Raw genomic sequence first — 18,089 nt, forward strand, 5'->3', positions numbered from 1 at the left:
CAAAAATCTTTACTTTTAAATTTGAATGATCAATTAACTTTTTCATTTCTGCATCATCTATTTCCTTTGAATTCATTTCTGCATCATCTATTTCCTTTGAATACATATCTCCTTTCAACATTTTTCTTCTTGTGGAATATATCAAATAAAATTTACGTAAACGTATAAATAATGAAAGAACACTGTCACTTATCTTTTTCACAAAATGGGATGCTCTAGGTTCTTGTTACAAAATACTGCGTGATACAGCCCTTGTCCCTATTGAAATATATCTTTCACTCATACATTATTGAATTTTAAAAAATCCATCTAGGTTATCATCTAAAGACACAAAAGTCTGAGATTTCACTTAACAATCAGTTTCACTATCAAAATTAGAGTCTAGAACATTGCTTTCTGTCTCTTTTTTTTTTTTTTTTTTTTTTTTTTGTGATATGCGGGCCTCTCATTGTTGTGCCCTCTCCCGTTGCAAAGCACAGGCTCCGGACGCGCAGGCTCAGCGGCCATGGCTCACGGGCCCAGCCGCTCCGCGGCATGTGGGATCTTCCCGGACCGGGGCACGAACCCGCGTCCCCTGCATCGGCAGGCAGATTCTCAACCACTGCGCCACCAGGGAAGCCCTCTGTCTCTTTTCTGTTTAATACTTGGGAAGCACCTTCTTTTGTCAATTTTATTCTTTTGTTGTTTTAGGTAGAAAATGAAAAGTACTGAATTCTTAACTGTATTAAGTGAAAGCTAAATAAACAAAAATCAAAAGACTACAAAAATGGTGTCTCCAGAGTTCTTTTTTATACTTTATTGAAAGATGATGCAATGTTTTAGCAACACAATAAGAAATTTGAAGGACGATGCAGTAGTGATTATTTTTTCACTGTTGCATCATCTCTTTATAAGAGATTTCATCATTCCTTTTTCTTATTATTTGTCATTTTTAGTTTAATTGGGAATAATCAGTGGTTAATAATGAAATAATTTCTAGGATGATGAATTAGAAAAATGAAACCAGAACTGAAAAAAAAATAACTAAGATACCAGAATGTATCTTAGATTTATAAAACGGTCCTGTGCACCTTGGTAATTGCAAGAGTAAAAAATTAATAAACAGAAACCTCAATTAAATAGAATTAGGAGACAAGAAGGGGGAGCTTTCATGCTCTGCAATATTAGCAGAGCCCAACAAGAGGAAAGACTCCTCTCCTGGCAACAATTTAGCCAATGAAATCCAATAGACTCTGTTTATTCTAGCCCTCCAAGTTCCTATTCCCCTCTATAAAAGAATTCTCCTTCCCTTGCCATTTGGGGACTTGCACATGGCTCACCATGGTTGCAGACCCAGAACTGCAATTTTCTACTGATCCTGAGTAAACACACTTTTTTCTGGAGAAATAACTGGGAGTCTATTTGTTTTAGGTCAACACAAGATAGAATGAGTTTTACTCCATCAAAAACATAAGCAAATTTATCTTTGGTTGCTGATTATCTATAATAAATAATAAACATAACTCTCAATCCTTACAAAAAATTAGAACTACTCAAGAAATAAAAAAACTAAAATTGGATTCAGTGGATCCTCATGGTATGCTAAGGGTTAAAGAATTCCTGGGAGAATCCACAAACTCTGTTGAGTGGTCAATTTTTGGTGTTTTACACACTGAAGAAATTTTCCTTTACTTGGACCCAGAATCCCTCCTTTTATTCTTGTTTGGATATAACTCCATCTGGGCATATGAGGGAAAGCTTTTGATAGGAAAGTGATGTTTAAGGTGAGACTTAAAAGGCAGACATAATCATAAAAATCTAGCTTGCATTTGAAAGAAAAAAGTCAAATAAAACCTTAGCCTTAGCTTTGATCACATTAACAAATTTTGGTCAGATTGTTTGCAATGATTGGTATGGTTGTAATAATCAAACCATTTGTTAATGTCATGTCATAGTATAATTTGGAATATTTGAAAGCTATAAACTTTAATTGATGGAGCTTTTAATAAAGTCTTTGTTTGGAAACCGACAGGAGTGTATGCATGTTAGTGTATATAAAATAAGATACACATAATATGTGAAATAATTTGATTAGATGAATTCTTCCTATCCAATAATGGAATTTATTTTTTAAATATATGTTATGTAATGACTTAATTATTTGGTTTCCAGAAAGGAACTCAACTTGCTGCAGAAGCTGTATGGACTATACGATACTGTAATGGGCAGTATTAGTGGTTATTATGAAATACTTTGGGGAGATGTAGACATTGCAAAAATTAATGCAGAACTGCAGGAGTTTCAAAACAGGTGAGTTTCAATTGAATTAAACTTAACTGTTTATAGTGCCTATCTTAGGATCCTATAGGTATTTCACAAATGAATTTATCCTCTGATATATTGCTGTATATTCATAACACCTTCTTCAAAGAAATGTGTAGATGAAATAATTTTTTCTTTTTTTTTCTGAAAGATGTCGTAAACTGCCAAAAGGACTTAAAGATTGGCAAGCTTTTTTGGATCTGAAAAAAAGAATTGATGATTTCAGTGAGTCGTGTCCTCTGCTAGAAATGATGACCAATAAGGCAATGAAACAGAGACACTGGGATCGAATCTCTGAGTTAACTGGAACCCCATTTGATGTGGAATTGGATTCTTTTTGTCTTAGAAATATTATGGAAGCACCACTCCTTAAAAATAAGGATGACATTGAGGTACCTAAGATTTTTTTTTTTTAAACAGAGAACAGGAGTATTTATTTATTTATTTATTTATTTATTTTTATTTTTGGCTGTGTTGGGTCTTCGTTTCTGTGTGAGGGCTTTCTCTAGTTGTGGCAAGCGGAGGCCACTCTTCATCGCGGTGCATGGGCCTCTCACTATTGCGGCCTCTCTTGTTGCGGAGCACAGCCTCCAGACGCGCAGGCTCAGTAGTTGTGGCTCACGGGCCTAGTTGCTCCACAGCATGTGGGATCTTCCCAGACCAGGACTCGAACCCGTGTCCCCTGCATTAGCAGGCAGATTCTCAACCACTGTGCCATGAGGGAAGCCCTACATAAGATTATAAGGTCTTACAAATGATCTGTTAAAGAATCTTTCCTTTTTCTTTTCTGAAAACTGTACAAATAAACATGTTATTCGAGGGTGTATTGATTGCCCTATATAATGCACTCTCAAAATTTGAAATGATCCTGAACATTCCTTGATTTTGCAAAATAATGCTGTAACTCAAGGAGATAATATGATTATTTGAAATATTTTAGTTTTGGAGCGCCTCAGTCTATCCTCCTTGTCTCTTAACTAAACCGCCATTTAAAAAATTCTGTTTATTTCTGTATTGTGTTCTTGGTGAATTCCTCAGAACATTTTTCAAACTTCTAATTCTATGCTTTTTTACTATTAGTCTATTAAATATTTTAAATTATTATATTTTTCCTTTTCAAGATTTTTGATTGGTTCTTTTCCTTTTTTCTATGCTTAGTGCTTGCATCAAATCCTTTTTTTAAAAATGAGGTATAATCTATACCATATTAGTTTCAGGTGTACAACATAATGACTCAATATATGTATATATTGTGAAATGAGCACAAAAATATTTCTAGTTAACATCCATCACCACATATAGTTATAATTTTTTTCCTATGATGAGAAATTTTAGGATCTACTCTCTTAGCAGCTTTTAAATACAATACAGTATTATTAACTATAGTCACTATGCTATACATTACATCCCAAGAACTTATTCATTTTATAACTGGATGTTTGTACTCTTTAATCACCTTCACCCATTTTACCCACTCTGTTTGGCAATGACCAATCTGTTCTATATATCTATGTTTCTGGGGTTTTTTTTGTTTTTGTTTAGATTCTGCATATAAATGCGATCATATGGTATTTGTCTTTTTCTGTCTGACTCATTTCACTTAGCATAATGCCCTCAAAGTCCGTTCATCCATGTTGTCACAAATGGCAGGATTTCCTTCTTTTTACATCTAAATAATATTCCATTTTATATAAATATACCATATTTTCTTTATCCATTCACCCATTGATGGATACTTAGGTTGTTTTCACATCTTAGCTCTTGCAAATAATGCTACAATGAACATGGGTATGTATATATCTTTTCAAGTTAGTGTTTTTGTTTTCTTCAGATAAATATCCAGAAGTGGAATTACTAGATCACATGGTAGTTTTATTTTTAATTTTTTGAGGATCCTCCATACTGTCTTCCATAGTGGCTGCACCAATTTACATTTCCATGCAAGGGTTCCTTTTTCTCCACATCCTCACCAACACTAAGTTGTGTCTTTGTGATGATAGGTATTCCAACAGATGTGAGGTGATATTTAATTGTGGTTTTGATTCACATTTCCCTGGTGATAAGTGATGTTGAGCACCTTTTCATGTACCTGTTGGCTATTTGTATGTCTTTTTTTGGAAAAATGCTTATTCAGATCCTCTGCTCATTTTGAAATCAAATTGGTTGTTTTTGCTATTGAGTTGTAAGAGTTCTTTATATATATTAGATATTAACCCCTTATCAGAGTTATGATTTGCAAATATTTTCTCCTGTTTAGTAAGTTACCTTTTCATTTTGTATATGGTTTCCTTTGCTATAAGAAGCTTTTTAGTTTGATGCTGTCCCGCTTGTTTATTTTTGCTTTTGTTACCTTGGCTTTTGGTGTCAAGTCCAAAAAAATCATTGCCAAGACTGATTTCAAGGAACTTACCAACTCTGTTGTCTTCCAGGAGCTTTATGGTTTCAGGTCTTATGTTCAAGTCTTTAGTCCATTTTGAGTTAATTTTTTGTATGGTATAAGATAGTGGTCCAGTTTCATTCTTTTGCATGTGGTTATCCAGTTTTCCCAGCATCATATGTTGAAGAGACTGTCCTTTCCTCATTGTATATTCCCAGCTCCTTTCTCATAAATTAATTAAATACATATGTGGGTTTATTCTGTTTCATTGTCTCTGTTTTTATGCCAATACCATACATTTTTGGTTACTATAACTTTGATATAGTTTGAAATCAGGAAGCATTATGCCTCCAGCTTTGTTCCTTTTTCTCAAGATTTCTTTGGCTCTATGGGGTCTTTTTTGGTTTCATAAAATTTTGGGGAGTTTTTGTTCTATTTCTTGAAAAATGCCATTGGAATTTTGATAGGTATTGCTTTGAAACTATAGATTGCTTTGGGTAATGTAGACATTTTAATGATGTTAATTCTTCCAACCCATGAACATAGACTATCTTTCCATTTACTTGTGCCTTCTTCAGTTTCTTTCATCAATGTATGAAATGTATGTTTTCAGTGTACAGGTCTTTTACCTTTTTGTTAAATTTACTCCTAGGTATTTTATTCTTTTTGATGCAATTGTAAATGGCATAGTTTTCTCAATTTCTCTTTCTGGTAGTTCATTATTAGTGCATAAAAATGCAGCTGATTTTTATATATTGATTTTATATCCTGAAACTTTACGGAATTATTAGTTCTAACAGTTTTTGGTGGCATCTTTAGGGTTTTCTATATGTAATATCATGTCATCTGCAAATAAGGACAGTTTTACTTCTTCCTTTCCAATTTGGATGGCTTTTATTTCTTTCTTGCCTAATTGCTCTGGTTAGGTCTTTAGATACCATGTTGAATAAAGGTGGTGAGAGTGGGCATCCTTGTCTTGTTCCTGATCTTGGAGGAAAAGCTTTCAGCTTTTCACCATTGAGTATGATGTTAGCCGTAGGTTTGTCAGATATAACCTTTACTACATTGAGGTATGTTTCTTCTACACCTGCTTTGTTGAGAGGTTTTATCATGAGTGGATGCTGAATTTTGTCAAAAGCTTTTTCTGCATCTATTGAGATGATCATATGATTTTTATGCTTCATTGTGTTAATGTGGTACATCACATTGATTAGTTTGTGGATATTGAACCATTCTTGCGTTCATAGAATAAATCCCACTTGATCATGGTGTATGATTTTAATGTATTGTTGAATTCAGCCTGCTAATATTTTGTTGAGAATCTTTGCATCTATGTTCATCAGGGATACTGACCTGTAATTTTCTTTTCTTGTGGTGTCCTTGTCTGGTTTTGGTATGAGTATAATGCTGGCCTCATAAAATAAGAAGTGTTCTCTCTTTTTTTTTGGAAGAGTTTGAGAAGACTGGTAGTAATTCTTCTTTAAATGTTTGATAGAATTCACCAGTGAGATCATCTGATCCTGGTCTTTTGTTTTTGGGGGAGGTTTTGGGTTACTGATTCAATCTCCTTACTACTAATCAGTCTGTTCAGATTTTCTGTTTTTTCATAATTCAGTCTTTGTGGGTGGCATGTTTCTAGGAACTTATTCATTTCTTCTAGATTGTCAAATTCGTGTGTGTATAATTGTTCATAGTAGTCTTTTATGATCCTTTGTATTTGTATGGTATCAATTGTAATGCCTTCTCTTTGGTTTCTGATTTTATTTAGTTGAGTTCTTCCTCACTTTTTCTTGGTGAGTCTGGCTAAAGTTTTGTCTATTTTGTTTATCTTTTAAAATACCAGCTCTTAGTTTCCTTGATCTTTTCTATTGTCTTTTTAGTCTGTACTTCATTTATTTCCACTCTGGTCTTTGTTATTTCCTTCCATCTACTAACTTTGGGCTTTGTTTGTTCTTCTTTTTCTAATTCTTTGAAGTATAAAGTAAGGTTGTTTATTTGAGATCCCTCTTTTTTTTTTTTTTTTTTTGTGGTACGCTGGCCTCTCACTATTGTGGCCTCTCCCGTTGTGGAGCACAGGCTCCAGACGCGCAGGCTCAGCGGCCATGGCTTACGGGCCCAGCCACTCCGCGGCATGTGGGATCTTCCCGGACCGGGGCACGAACCCATGTCCCCTGCACCGGCAGGCGGATTCTCAACCACTGCACCACCAGGGAAGCCCCCTCTTATTTCTTAATGTAAGGTTTATCTTTATGAACTTCCTTTTTAGAACTGCTCTTGCTGCATCCCTTTAAGTTTTGGTATGCTGTATTTCCATTTTTATCTGTCCCAAGGTATTTTTTGATTTCTCTTTTGATTTCTTCTTTGAACCATTGGCTGTTCAATATGAACAACTCTTTGGTTGTTTATAACCAAATATGTGGTTAATCTTTACATATTTGTGAATATGTCAGTTTTCTTCTTGTAATTGATTTCTAGTTTCATACCACTGTGGTCAGAAAAGATACTTGACATGATTTCAGTTTTCTTAAATTTATTAGCACTTGTTTTGTGGCCTAACATGCTGTGTCTGGAGAATGCTTAATGTGCACTTGAGAAGAATATGTATTCTGTTGCATTTGGACGGACTGTTTTGTATATGTCTGTTAAGCTCATCAGATCTAACTTGTTTAAGGCCAGTGTTTCCATATTGATTTTCTGTCTGGGTGATCTATCCATAGATGAAAGTGGGGCATTAAAGTCCCCTACTGTTATTACAATGCTGTCTATTTCTTCCTTTAGGTCTGTTAATATTTGTTTTATATATTTGAGTTCTCCTATGTTGGGTGCATAAATGTTTACAAATGTTATAGCCTCTTCTTGGATTGACATAGTGTTATTGTTACATAATGATCTTCTTTGTCTCTTATTATAGTTTTTGTCTTAAAGACTGTTTTGTCTGATATAAGTATAGTTACTCCAGCTTTCTTTTGGTTTCTGTTTGCGTGGTATATCTCTTGCCATCCCTTCACTATGTGTGTCCTACATCTGAAGTGAGTCTCTTGTAGGCAGCAGATAGATGGGTCTTGTTTTTTATCCGTTTAGCCACTCTCTGTCTTTTGATTGGAGAATTTAGTCAATTTACATTTATAATAATTATTATAGTTATGTACTTGTCATTTTGCTAATTGTTTTTTGGCTGTTTGTAATTCCTTTGTTTCTTCTTCTCGCACTCTTCCTTTGTTATTTGATGATTTTTCCATAGTGGTATGCTTATATACCTTTCTCGTCATCTTTTGGGTATCTACTATCTACTATAGGTGTTTGCTTTGTGGTTACCATAAGGCTTACATATAAAAACTTATATTTATAACAGTCTATTTAAAAAAAATTTTATTTATTTATTTGGCTGCATTGGGTCTTTGTCACTGTGCATGGGCTTTCTCTAGTTGCGGCAAGTGGGGGCTACTCTTCACTGCGGGGCGTGAGCTTCTCATTGTGGTGACTTCTCTTGTTGTGGAACACGGGCTCTAGAGCACAGGCCCAGTAGTTGTGGCACATGGGCTTAGTTGCTCCACAGCAGGTGGGATCTTCCCGGACCAGGAATCGAACCCATGTCCCCTGCATTGGCAGGCAGATTCTTAACCACAGTGCCACCAGGGAAGTCCTTATGACAGTCTATTTTAAATTGCTAACTACTGAAGTTGGAATGCATTCTAAAGCTCTTCATTTTTACTCCCCCCAACACATTTTGTGTTTGGTGTCACAGTTTACATCTTTTTATCTGATGTATCCATTAACAAATTACTATAGCTTTAGTTATGTTTATTAATTTGGTCTTTTAACCTTCATACTAGATTTATAAGTGATTAACCTACCACTTTTTACAACATTAGACTATTCTTTTTTTTTTAACACCTTTATTGGAGTATGATTGCTTTACAATGGTGTGTTAGTTTCTGCTGTATAACAAAGTGAATCAGCTATACATATACATATATCCCCATATCTACTCCCTCTTGCGTCTCCCTCCCACCGTCCCTATCTCAACCCTCTAGTTGGTCGCAAAGCACCGACCTGATCTCCCTGTGCTATGCAGCTGCTTCCCACTAGCTATCTGTTTTACATTTGGTAGTGTATATATAAGTCCATGCCACTCTCTCACTTTGTCCCTGCTTACCCTTCCCCCTCCCCGTGTCCTTAAGTCCATTCTCTACATCTGCATCTTTATTCCTGTCCTGCCCCTAGGTTCATCAGAACCATTTTTTTTTTTAGATTCCATATATATGTGTTAGCATACAGCATTTGTTTTTCTCTTTCTGACTTACTTCCCTCTGTATTACAGACTCTAGGTCCATAGTTCACTACAAATAGTTCAATTTCATTTCTTTTTATGGCTGAGTAATATTCTATTGTATATATGTGCCACATCTTCTTTATCCATTCATCTTAGGTTGCCTCCATGTCCTGGCTATTGTAAATAGAGCTGCAATGAACATTGTGGTACATGACTCTTTTTGAATTATGGTTTTCTCATGGTATATGCCCAGTAGTGGGATTGCTGGGTCGTATGGTAGTTCTATTTTTAGTTTTGTAAGGAACTTCCATACTTTTCTTCACAGTGGCTGTATCAATTTACATTCTGACCAACAGTGTAAGAAGGTTCCCTTTTTTCCACACCCTCTCCAGCATTTATTGTTTGTAGATTTTTTGATGATGGCCATTCTGACTGGTATGAGATGATACCTCATTGGAGTTTTGATTTGCATTTCTCTGGTTAGTGATGTTGAGCATCTTTTCATGTATTTGTTGGCAATCTGTATATCTTCTTTAGAGAAATGTCTATTTAGATCCTCTGCCCATTTTTGGATTGGGTTGTTTGTTTTTTTGATATTGAGCTGCATGAGCTTGCTTATATATTTTCGAGATTAATCCTTTGTCAGTTACTTCATTTGCAAATATTTTCTCCCATTCTGAGGGTTGTCTTTTCATCTTGTTTATGGTTTCCTTTGCTGTGCAAAAGCTTTTAAGTTTCATTAGGTCCCATTTATTTATTTTTGTTTTTATTTTCATTTCTCTAAGAGGTGGGTCAAAAAGGATCTTGCTGTGATTTATGTCATAGAGTGTCCTGCCTATGTTTTCCTCTAGGAATTTTAGGGTGTCTGGCCTTACATTTAGGTCTTTAATACATTTTAGTTTATTTTTGTGTATGGTGTTAGGGAGTGTTCTAATTTAATTCTTTTACATGTAGCTGTCCAGTTTTCCCAGCACCACTTATTGAAGAGGTTGTCTTTTCTCCATCATATATTCTTGCCTCCTTTGTCAAAGATAAGGTGACCATAGGTGCGTGGGTTTATCTCTGGGCTTTCTATCCTGTTCCATTGATCTATATTTCTATTTTTGTGCCAGTACCATACTGTCTTGATTACTGTAGCTTTGTAGTATAGTGTGAAGTCAGGGAACCTGATTCCTCCAGCTCCATTCTTCTTTCTCAAGATTGCTTTGGCTATTTGGGGTCTTTTGTGTTTCCATACAAATTGCGTAATTTTTTTGTTCTAGTTCTGTGAAAATTGCCGTTAGTAGTTTGATAGAGATTGCATTGAATCTGTAGATTGCTTTGGGTAGTATAGTCATTTTCACAATATTGATTCTTCCAATCCAAGTACATGGTATATCTCTCCATCTGTTTGTATCGTCTTTAATTTCTTTCATCAGTGTCTTATAGTTTTCTGCATATAGGTGTTTTGTCTCCTCAGGTAGGTTTATTCCTAGGTATTTTATTCTTTTGTTTGCAGTGGTAAATGGGACTGTTTCCTTAATTTCTCTTTCAGGTTTTTCATCATTAGTGTATAGGAGTGCAAGAGATTTCTGTGCATTAATTTTGTGTCCTGCTACTTTACCAAATTCATTGATTAGCTCTTGCAGTTTTCTGGTAGCAACTTTAGGCTTCTCTATGTATAGTATCATGTCATCTGCAAACAGTGACAGTTTTACATCTTCTTTTCCAATTTGGATTCCTTTTATTTCTTTCTCTTCTCTGATTGCTGTGGCTAAAACTTCCAAAACTATGTTGAATAATAGTGGTGAGAGTGGGCAACCCTGTCTTGTTCCTGATCTTAGTGGAAATGGTTTCAGTTTTTCACCATTGAGAACTATGTTGGCTGTGCTTTTGTCATATATGGCCTTTTTTATGTTGAGGTAAATTCCCTTTATGACTACTTACTGGAGGGTTTTTATCATAAATAGGTGTTGAATTTTGTCACAAGCTTTTTCTGCATCTATAGTGATCATCATATGTTTTTTTTCCTTCAATTTGTTAATATGGTGTATCACATTGATTGATTTGTGTATATTGAAGAATCCTTGCATTCCTGGAATAAACCCCACTTGATCATGGTGTATGATCCTTTTAATGTGCTGTTGGATTCTGTTTGCTGGTATTTTGTTGAGGATTTTTGCATCTATGTTCATCAGTGATATTGGCCTGTAGCTTTCTGTCTTTGTGACATCTTTGTCTGGTTTTGGTATCAGGGTGATGGTGGTCTTGTAGAATGAGTTTGCGATTGTTTCTCCCCTCCCTCTGCCATATTTTGGAAGAGTTTGAGAAGGATAGGTGTTAGCTCTTCTCTAAATGTTTGATAGAAGTCGCCTGTGAAGCCTTCTGGTCCTGGGCTTCTGTTTTTGGAAGATTTTTAATCACAGTCACAATTTCACTGCTTGTGATTGTTCTGTTGATATTTTCTATTTCTTCCTGGTTCAGGCTCGGAAGGTTGTGCTTTTCTAAGAATTTGTCCATTTCTTCCAGGTTGTCCATTTTATTGGCATATAGTTGCTTGTAGTAATCTCTCATTATCCTTTGTATTTCTGCAGTGTCAGTTGTTATTTCTCCTTTTTCACTTCTAATTCTACTGATTTGAGTCTTCTCCCTTTTTTTCTTGATGAGTCTGGCTAATGGTTTATCAATCTTGTTTATCTTCTCAAAGAACCATCCTTTGGTTTTATTGATGTATGCTATTGTTTCCTTCATTTCTTTTTTGTCTATTTCTGACCTGATCTTTATTATTTCTTTCCTTCTGCTAGCTTTGGGGTTTGGATTTTTTGTTCTTCTTTCTCTAATTGCTTTAGATGTAAGGTTAGGTTGTTTATTTAAGATGTTTCTTGTTTCTTGAGGTAGGATTGTATTGCTATAAATTTCCCTGTTAGAACTGCTTTTGCTGCATCCCATAGGTTTTGGGTCGTCGGGTTTTCATTTTCATTTGTTTCTAGGTATTTTTTGATTTCCTCTTTGATTCTTCAGTGATCTCTTGGTTATTAAGTAGTGTATTGTTTAGCCTCCATGTGTTTTTATTTTTTACAGATATTTTTCCTGTGATTGATATCTAGTCTCATAGCATTGTGGCCAGAAAAGATACTTGATACGATTTCAATTTTCTTAAATTTACCAAGGCTTGATGTGTGACCCAAGATATGGTCTATCCTGGAGAATGTTCCATATGAACTTGAGAAGAAAGTGTATTCTGTTGTTTTTGGATGGAATGTCTTATAAATATCAATTAAGTCCATATTGTTTAATGTATCATTTAAAGCTTGTGTTTCCTTATTTATTTTCATTTTGGATGATCTGTTCATTGGTGAGAGTGGGATGTTAAAAGTCCCCTACTATGATTGTGTTACTGTCACTTTCCCCTTTTATGGCTGTTAGCACTTGCCGCATGTATTGAGATGCTCCTGTGTTGGGTGCGTCAGTATTTACAATTGTTATATCTTCTTCTTGGATCGATCCCTTTATCATTATGTAGTGTCCTTCTGTGTGTCTTGTAATAGTCTTTATTTTAAAGTCATTTTGTCTGATATGAGACTTGCTGTTCCATCTTTCTTTTGATTTACATTTGTATGGAATATCTTTTTCCATCCGCTCACTTTCAGTCTGTATGTGTCCCTAGGTCTGAAGTGGGTCTCTTGTAGACAGCATATATATGGGTCTTGTTTTTGTATCTATTCAACCAGTCTATGTCTTTTGGTTGGATCATTGAATCCATTTACATTTAAGGTATTTATCAATATGTACGTTCCTGTTACCATTTCCTTAATTGTTTTGGGTTTTTTATTGTAGGTCTTTTCCTTCTCTTGTGTTTCCTGCCTAGAGTAGTTCCTTTAGCATTTGTTCTAAAGCTGGTTTGGTGATGCTGAATTCTCTAAGCTTTTGCTTTTTTGTAAAGGCTTTAATTTCTTCATCGAATCTGAATGAGATCCTTGCTGGGTAGAGTAATCTTGGATGTAGGTTTTTCCCTTTCAACACTTTAAATATGTCCTGCCACTCCCTTCTGGCTTGCAGAGTTCCTGTTGAAAGATCAGCTGTTAACCTTATGGGGATTCCCTTGTATGTTATTTGTTGGTTTTCCCTTGCTGCTTTTAATATTTTTTCTTTGTGTTTAATTTTTGGTAGTTTGATTAATATGTGTCTTGGCGTGTTTCTCCTTGGATTTATTCTGTATGGGACTCTGCGCTTCCTGGACTTGATTGACTATTTCCTTTCCCATATTACAGAAGTTTTCAACTATAATCTCTTCAAATATTTTCTCAGTTCCTTTCTTTTTGTCTTCTTCTGGGACCCCTATAATTCGAATATTGGTGCATTTAATGTTGTCCCAGAGATCTTTGAGACCGTCCTCAATTGTTTTTCATCCTTTTTCTTTATTCTCCTCTGTGGTAGTTATTTCCACTATTTTATCTTCCAGGTCACTTATCCGTTCTTCTGCCTCATTTATTCTGCTATTGATTCCTTCTAGAGAATTTTTAGTTTCAGTAATTGTCTTGTTCATCATTGTTTGTTGCTCTTTAGTTCTTCTAGGTCCTTGTTGAAAATTTTTTGTATTTTCTCCATTCTATTTCCAAGATTTTGGATCATCTTTACTATCATTACTCTGAATTCTTTTTCAGGTAGACTGCCTATTTCCTCTTCATTTGTTTGGTCTGATGGGTTTTTACCTTGCTCCTTCATCTGCTGTGTGTTTCTCTGTCTTTTCATTTTGCTTAACTTACTGTGTTTGGGGTCTCCTTTTTGCAGGCTGCAGGTTCGTAGTTCCCATTGTTTTTGGTGTCTTACCCCAGTGGCTAAGGTTGGTTCAGTGGCTTGTGTAGGCTTTCTGGTGGAGGGGATTAGTGCTTGTGTTCTCGTGGATGAGGCTGGTTCTTGTCTTTCTGGTGGCCAGGACCACGTCCAGTGGTGTATTTTGGGGTGTTGTGACCTTATTATGATTTTAGGCAGCCTCTCTGCTCATGGGTGGGGTTGTGTTCCTGTCTTGCTAGTTGTTTGGCATAGGGTGTCCAGCACTGTAGCTTGCTGGTCATTGAGTGGAGCTGGGTCTTAGCATTGAGATGGAGATATCTGGGAGTGCTTTCACCATTTGATATCATGTGGAGCTGAGAAGTCCCTGGTGGACCAATGTCCTGAACTCGGCTCTCCCACCTCAGAGGCTCAGGCCTGACACCCAGCCAAAGCACCAAGACCCTGTCAGTCACATGGCTTTTGTAGAATTTATTCAGGGACTTCTGGTTGAGGCTTGGCTCCCAATTGTAATAGTGCAGGTTGGAGGGTGCAGGCATGCTTTTTCAATCATCTTGGCAAACTCGCAGATTCACTCCTACACACACTGGCTGCACATTCCTGGAGCCTTCCAACCTGCCAGCCTAAGGTTAGAGTATTCTGAACTTTATTATTTATTTCCCTTTACCAGTGAGAGTTATACTTTCATATATTTTTCTGTTACCAATTAACATCCTTTCATTTTAGCCTAAAGAAGTCCCTTTAACATTTCTTAGAAGACTCATGTAGTGGTGATGAACTCCTTTAGGCTTTTGCTTTGTCTGAAAAAACTCTTGATCTCTCCTTCAGTTCTGAAGGACAACTTCACCGTATACAGTATTCTTGGTCGCAGTTTTTTTTCTTTTAGCACTTTGAGTATGTTTTGTCACACCCTTTTGTCCTGCAAAGTTTCTGCTGAAAAATCTGCTGATAGTCGCATGGGGTGCCCTTGTATGTAACAAGTTGTGTTTCTCTTGCTGTTTTTAAGATCTCTCCTTGTCTTTAACTTTTGACACTTTAATTACGTGTTTTGTTGTGAGTCTCTTTGGGTATATCTGCATATTAAACAAATAGGCCTTTTTTTTTTTCACAGAAAGACTAGATGCTTTTTAGTCAGCTGTCTCTGTGCTGGGCCCTGGGTTGGGTGAGTACAAACAAGCCATTTAAGAACTATTTCTCAGTTTACTATGGCCTTGTGGGTCTCATGGACATAAGCCCTGAATTTTGGGGTGCTCACCTCTCAGGTACAGGTCTTAAAAGTTGGGGTGCCTGATGTGGAGTTCAAATCGTTTGCTCCTCAGGGAGAATCTCTGGTCTGTGGGTTCCTTCCCGATTGTGGGTCCCTGGGCCAGGGGTGCGGCTGAACATGAGATTTTGTCTCAGCTTCTCCTACCAGTTTTGATGTGAGTTTTTCCTTGTTCACCTAATGTGTAAGAGTTGCTCAACTAGTTTTTGGGTTTCTTTGAGTTCCATATGTAGCTGTAGGTTTCGTGTGTCCATGGGAGAAGGTGAGTTCAGTATCGTCCTATGTCACCATCTTGATCTAGAACTTAGTTCTTTTTCTTTTGTGACCACCTGTTCTTTTTTCATTTCTACATTTTTTTCTGTCCTTTTTATAGATTCTTAGATCTATAGATTATTAAATCTACATATATTCTCAAACATTTTATGTATTCTCAAGCCTATAAATCTCAAATCTTTAGAGTTCTTCATTTATTTCTTTGAGCATCCTAAACATAATTATTTTTAAATTTTTTATTACGGAAAATTTCAGAGAAAAGTAGGGATCCTCTTGCTTCCAAAATTATCACCTCATGGCCAATATAAGTTCATCTCTATCCCCCATACTCCAAGGCCACCAGATTAACCATAATTAAAGATTATTTTTCAAATTGTTCTATAAAATTAATTTCACCTGGACTGAGTTTTACTCTGATTGTTTATTATGTCAGCTATCTCTCTGAGTATTGGATTTCTTTTCATGGATTTTGCAAGTTTTTTTTCACTTTTTTTTTCGGCTGAACCACGCGGCTTGCAAGATCTTAGTTCCCCAACCAGGGATTGAACCTGGGCCCTTGGCAGTGAAAGCGTGGAGTCCTAACCACAGGACTGCCAGGGAATTCCCAAGGGTTTTGCAATTTTTATTTTTTAGAGGACTCATTTTGAGTGGTGAGCTTTAAAAAATTTGGCTTTTATAATTTGTTTAAATTGTTTTTCTCCTTCTGCATTTTAGCCTTCCTTAGGAGTCTAGGGGTTTTGTGGCTTCTTCCTGCATCCCCCATCTCCTCAAGTCCAGAGCCAGCTGTTACAATAGTGGTTTACATCCCCTATTCTGCTGTGGTGGGGCAGATCCAGGCAGAGCTGACCTGTCTCAGGTCCTGGTTGTGGACCTGGATCTGTCACCCCATCCGCCACATCCCTAGGTTCATTTAATCTAGATGACCAGATGGCAGCTATAGGCAGCCTCCTTCCACAGTGGAGGGATCTAGACCATAGTCCTGATGGTCCCTTTCATACAGGCCACTTTTAGTCTCCTCTGTCCCACAGGAGCCAAGGGGTTGGCACCCACTGACCAGAGCCCTCAGGCCTGGGCTTCAGCTCCACCTCCTGGCTTGCATGGCTTTTTCACTTCTAGTTCATGGAGATGTTTACCTTGTTTTTAAGTCTTACTGTGTTTGTTTTTTACCTTCTCTTTTTGTGTTTTGTACATTATTCTATGTTTTTGGAGGCAAAAACTCCACCCCATGACCAGAAATATCCCCTAAATGTATGGTTTTGAGTTTTCTGCCACCTCCTTGCCTCTTTTTAGCAACATGCACACCACAAGTTTTGTTTTCAAAGCATTTTTGTCCTATTTATAAATGCCATTCAGATACTACTGAGGGAAATAAAGAGTTTAAAAAACCTTTGGTGACCACCTCATTCTTATATAAGTAGGTTTTTACACTTAAGAGTATAGCTATTCATAGGCTGTGCTTTGAAAACTTGATTTTGCAAGTCCAAGGGATTCTGGGATTCAGTTATTAACTATTCTTACTCCAAACAGACTCTCAGTGTTGTCTACACTGGTATATTCTGTTTTCCTTACCCCATATGCCCTGCTATTAGCCAAGCTGGATTCTTACTGTTACTTCATCCATGGCCTCTAAAGGAAGCCTTTTCCCTTCCTGTAAAATGTCTTCTCCCTCCCCCTGTTGGAATCACACTTATTCTCAGATGCTCCCTCCTCAATGAAGCCTTTCCTCCTTGCTGCAGGCAAAAGTCATTTCTCCTCCTCAGAACTCACAACAGTTCACACCACTCTTATTACACTTACTACACTCTAATTTGTAATATAATCACTTGTGGAAATTCCTTGCACCTTTATATTCCTTCCCATCTCTGAGCTTCTGTGATTCTAAGTATGAAAATTAATTGAGGCATGTTGCAGTAAATACCTTACTTTTATTTTCTCTTGTGAAACTTTCATATCAAAGATTCTCAGAAAAACAGAAAAAAACCCATTAAAAATAGAATTAACTTTTAATCAAGTGAGATATTCATATTAGGGCCAGAACAGGCAGGAATATAGCAATATTTATATGTTACTTTAAAGAGTTCAAAAGAGTCTCACATCTATTCTCATTTGCTTCTCATAGCAAGCTGCTGAGATAGAGCAGCTGTGATTATATCCATTTTGGCTGCAAAACACCAACAAAAATATAAATAAGAACATGATGATTTAAGTTCCATTATCTCATGTAGGTGGTACAATAAAATAACTAGTAGTCAGAGTGTCAGGAGGTTCTTGTTTGAACTTGCAGCACAATCATCTAGAGCCTTGGTTTTCTTGGCCATAAAATGACCCAGTGACTTCTAGGGCCAAGCTAAAAAATTCCGATTTTAAATGCACTTAATTTGTAATTGAAAATGTCATGACATATTCTTTGATTTCCTTCTGAAGGATGTTTGCATATCTGCCATTAAGGAGAAGGATATTGAAGCCAAGCTGACTCAGGTGATTGAGAATTGGACCAACCAGAACCTGAGTTTTGCAGCATTTAAGGGAAAGGGAGAGCTGCTGCTCAAAGGAACTGAATCGGGAGAGATTATCGCCTTGATGGAGGATAATTTAATGGTCTTAGGTTCCTTACTAAGCAACAGGTAATTTTATAATTTTCAGGGTAAGGTTTTGATTTGGTATTTAGGGTTATATAATTTTAGATAAAAGCCGAGTTTTGTAGCTATGGCACAACACAAGATTCTGACCTAAAGTGTTGACTCTTGTCTGTCCTTACATGAACTACCTATTTTCCCTACTAATCATGGCCTCCATCTCTTCTATGGTACTCATGTCCCCTTCCTATGTTT

At 36.5% G+C, this 18,089-nt stretch overlaps 1 protein-coding gene across 1 annotated transcript in view; it reads left to right on the forward strand.

Annotated features, from left to right (window-relative positions):
- DNAH8 (dynein axonemal heavy chain 8) overlaps window positions 1-18,089 on the forward strand; it is a 338,470-nt gene that overhangs the window by 113,726 nt on the left and 206,655 nt on the right. Inside the window, exons 34-36 of the mRNA XM_059077211.2 lie at window positions 2,152-2,289; window positions 2,453-2,693; window positions 17,683-17,882. Of these exons, the coding sequence (XP_058933194.2) occupies window positions 2,152-2,289; window positions 2,453-2,693; window positions 17,683-17,882 (579 nt within the window). The remainder of the gene's footprint in view (window positions 1-2,151; window positions 2,290-2,452; window positions 2,694-17,682; window positions 17,883-18,089) is intronic.

Source organism: Kogia breviceps, chromosome 10, assembly GCF_026419965.1.
Source record: "Kogia breviceps isolate mKogBre1 chromosome 10, mKogBre1 haplotype 1, whole genome shotgun sequence".
NCBI classification, from domain to species: Eukaryota; Metazoa; Chordata; class Mammalia; order Artiodactyla; family Physeteridae; genus Kogia; species Kogia breviceps.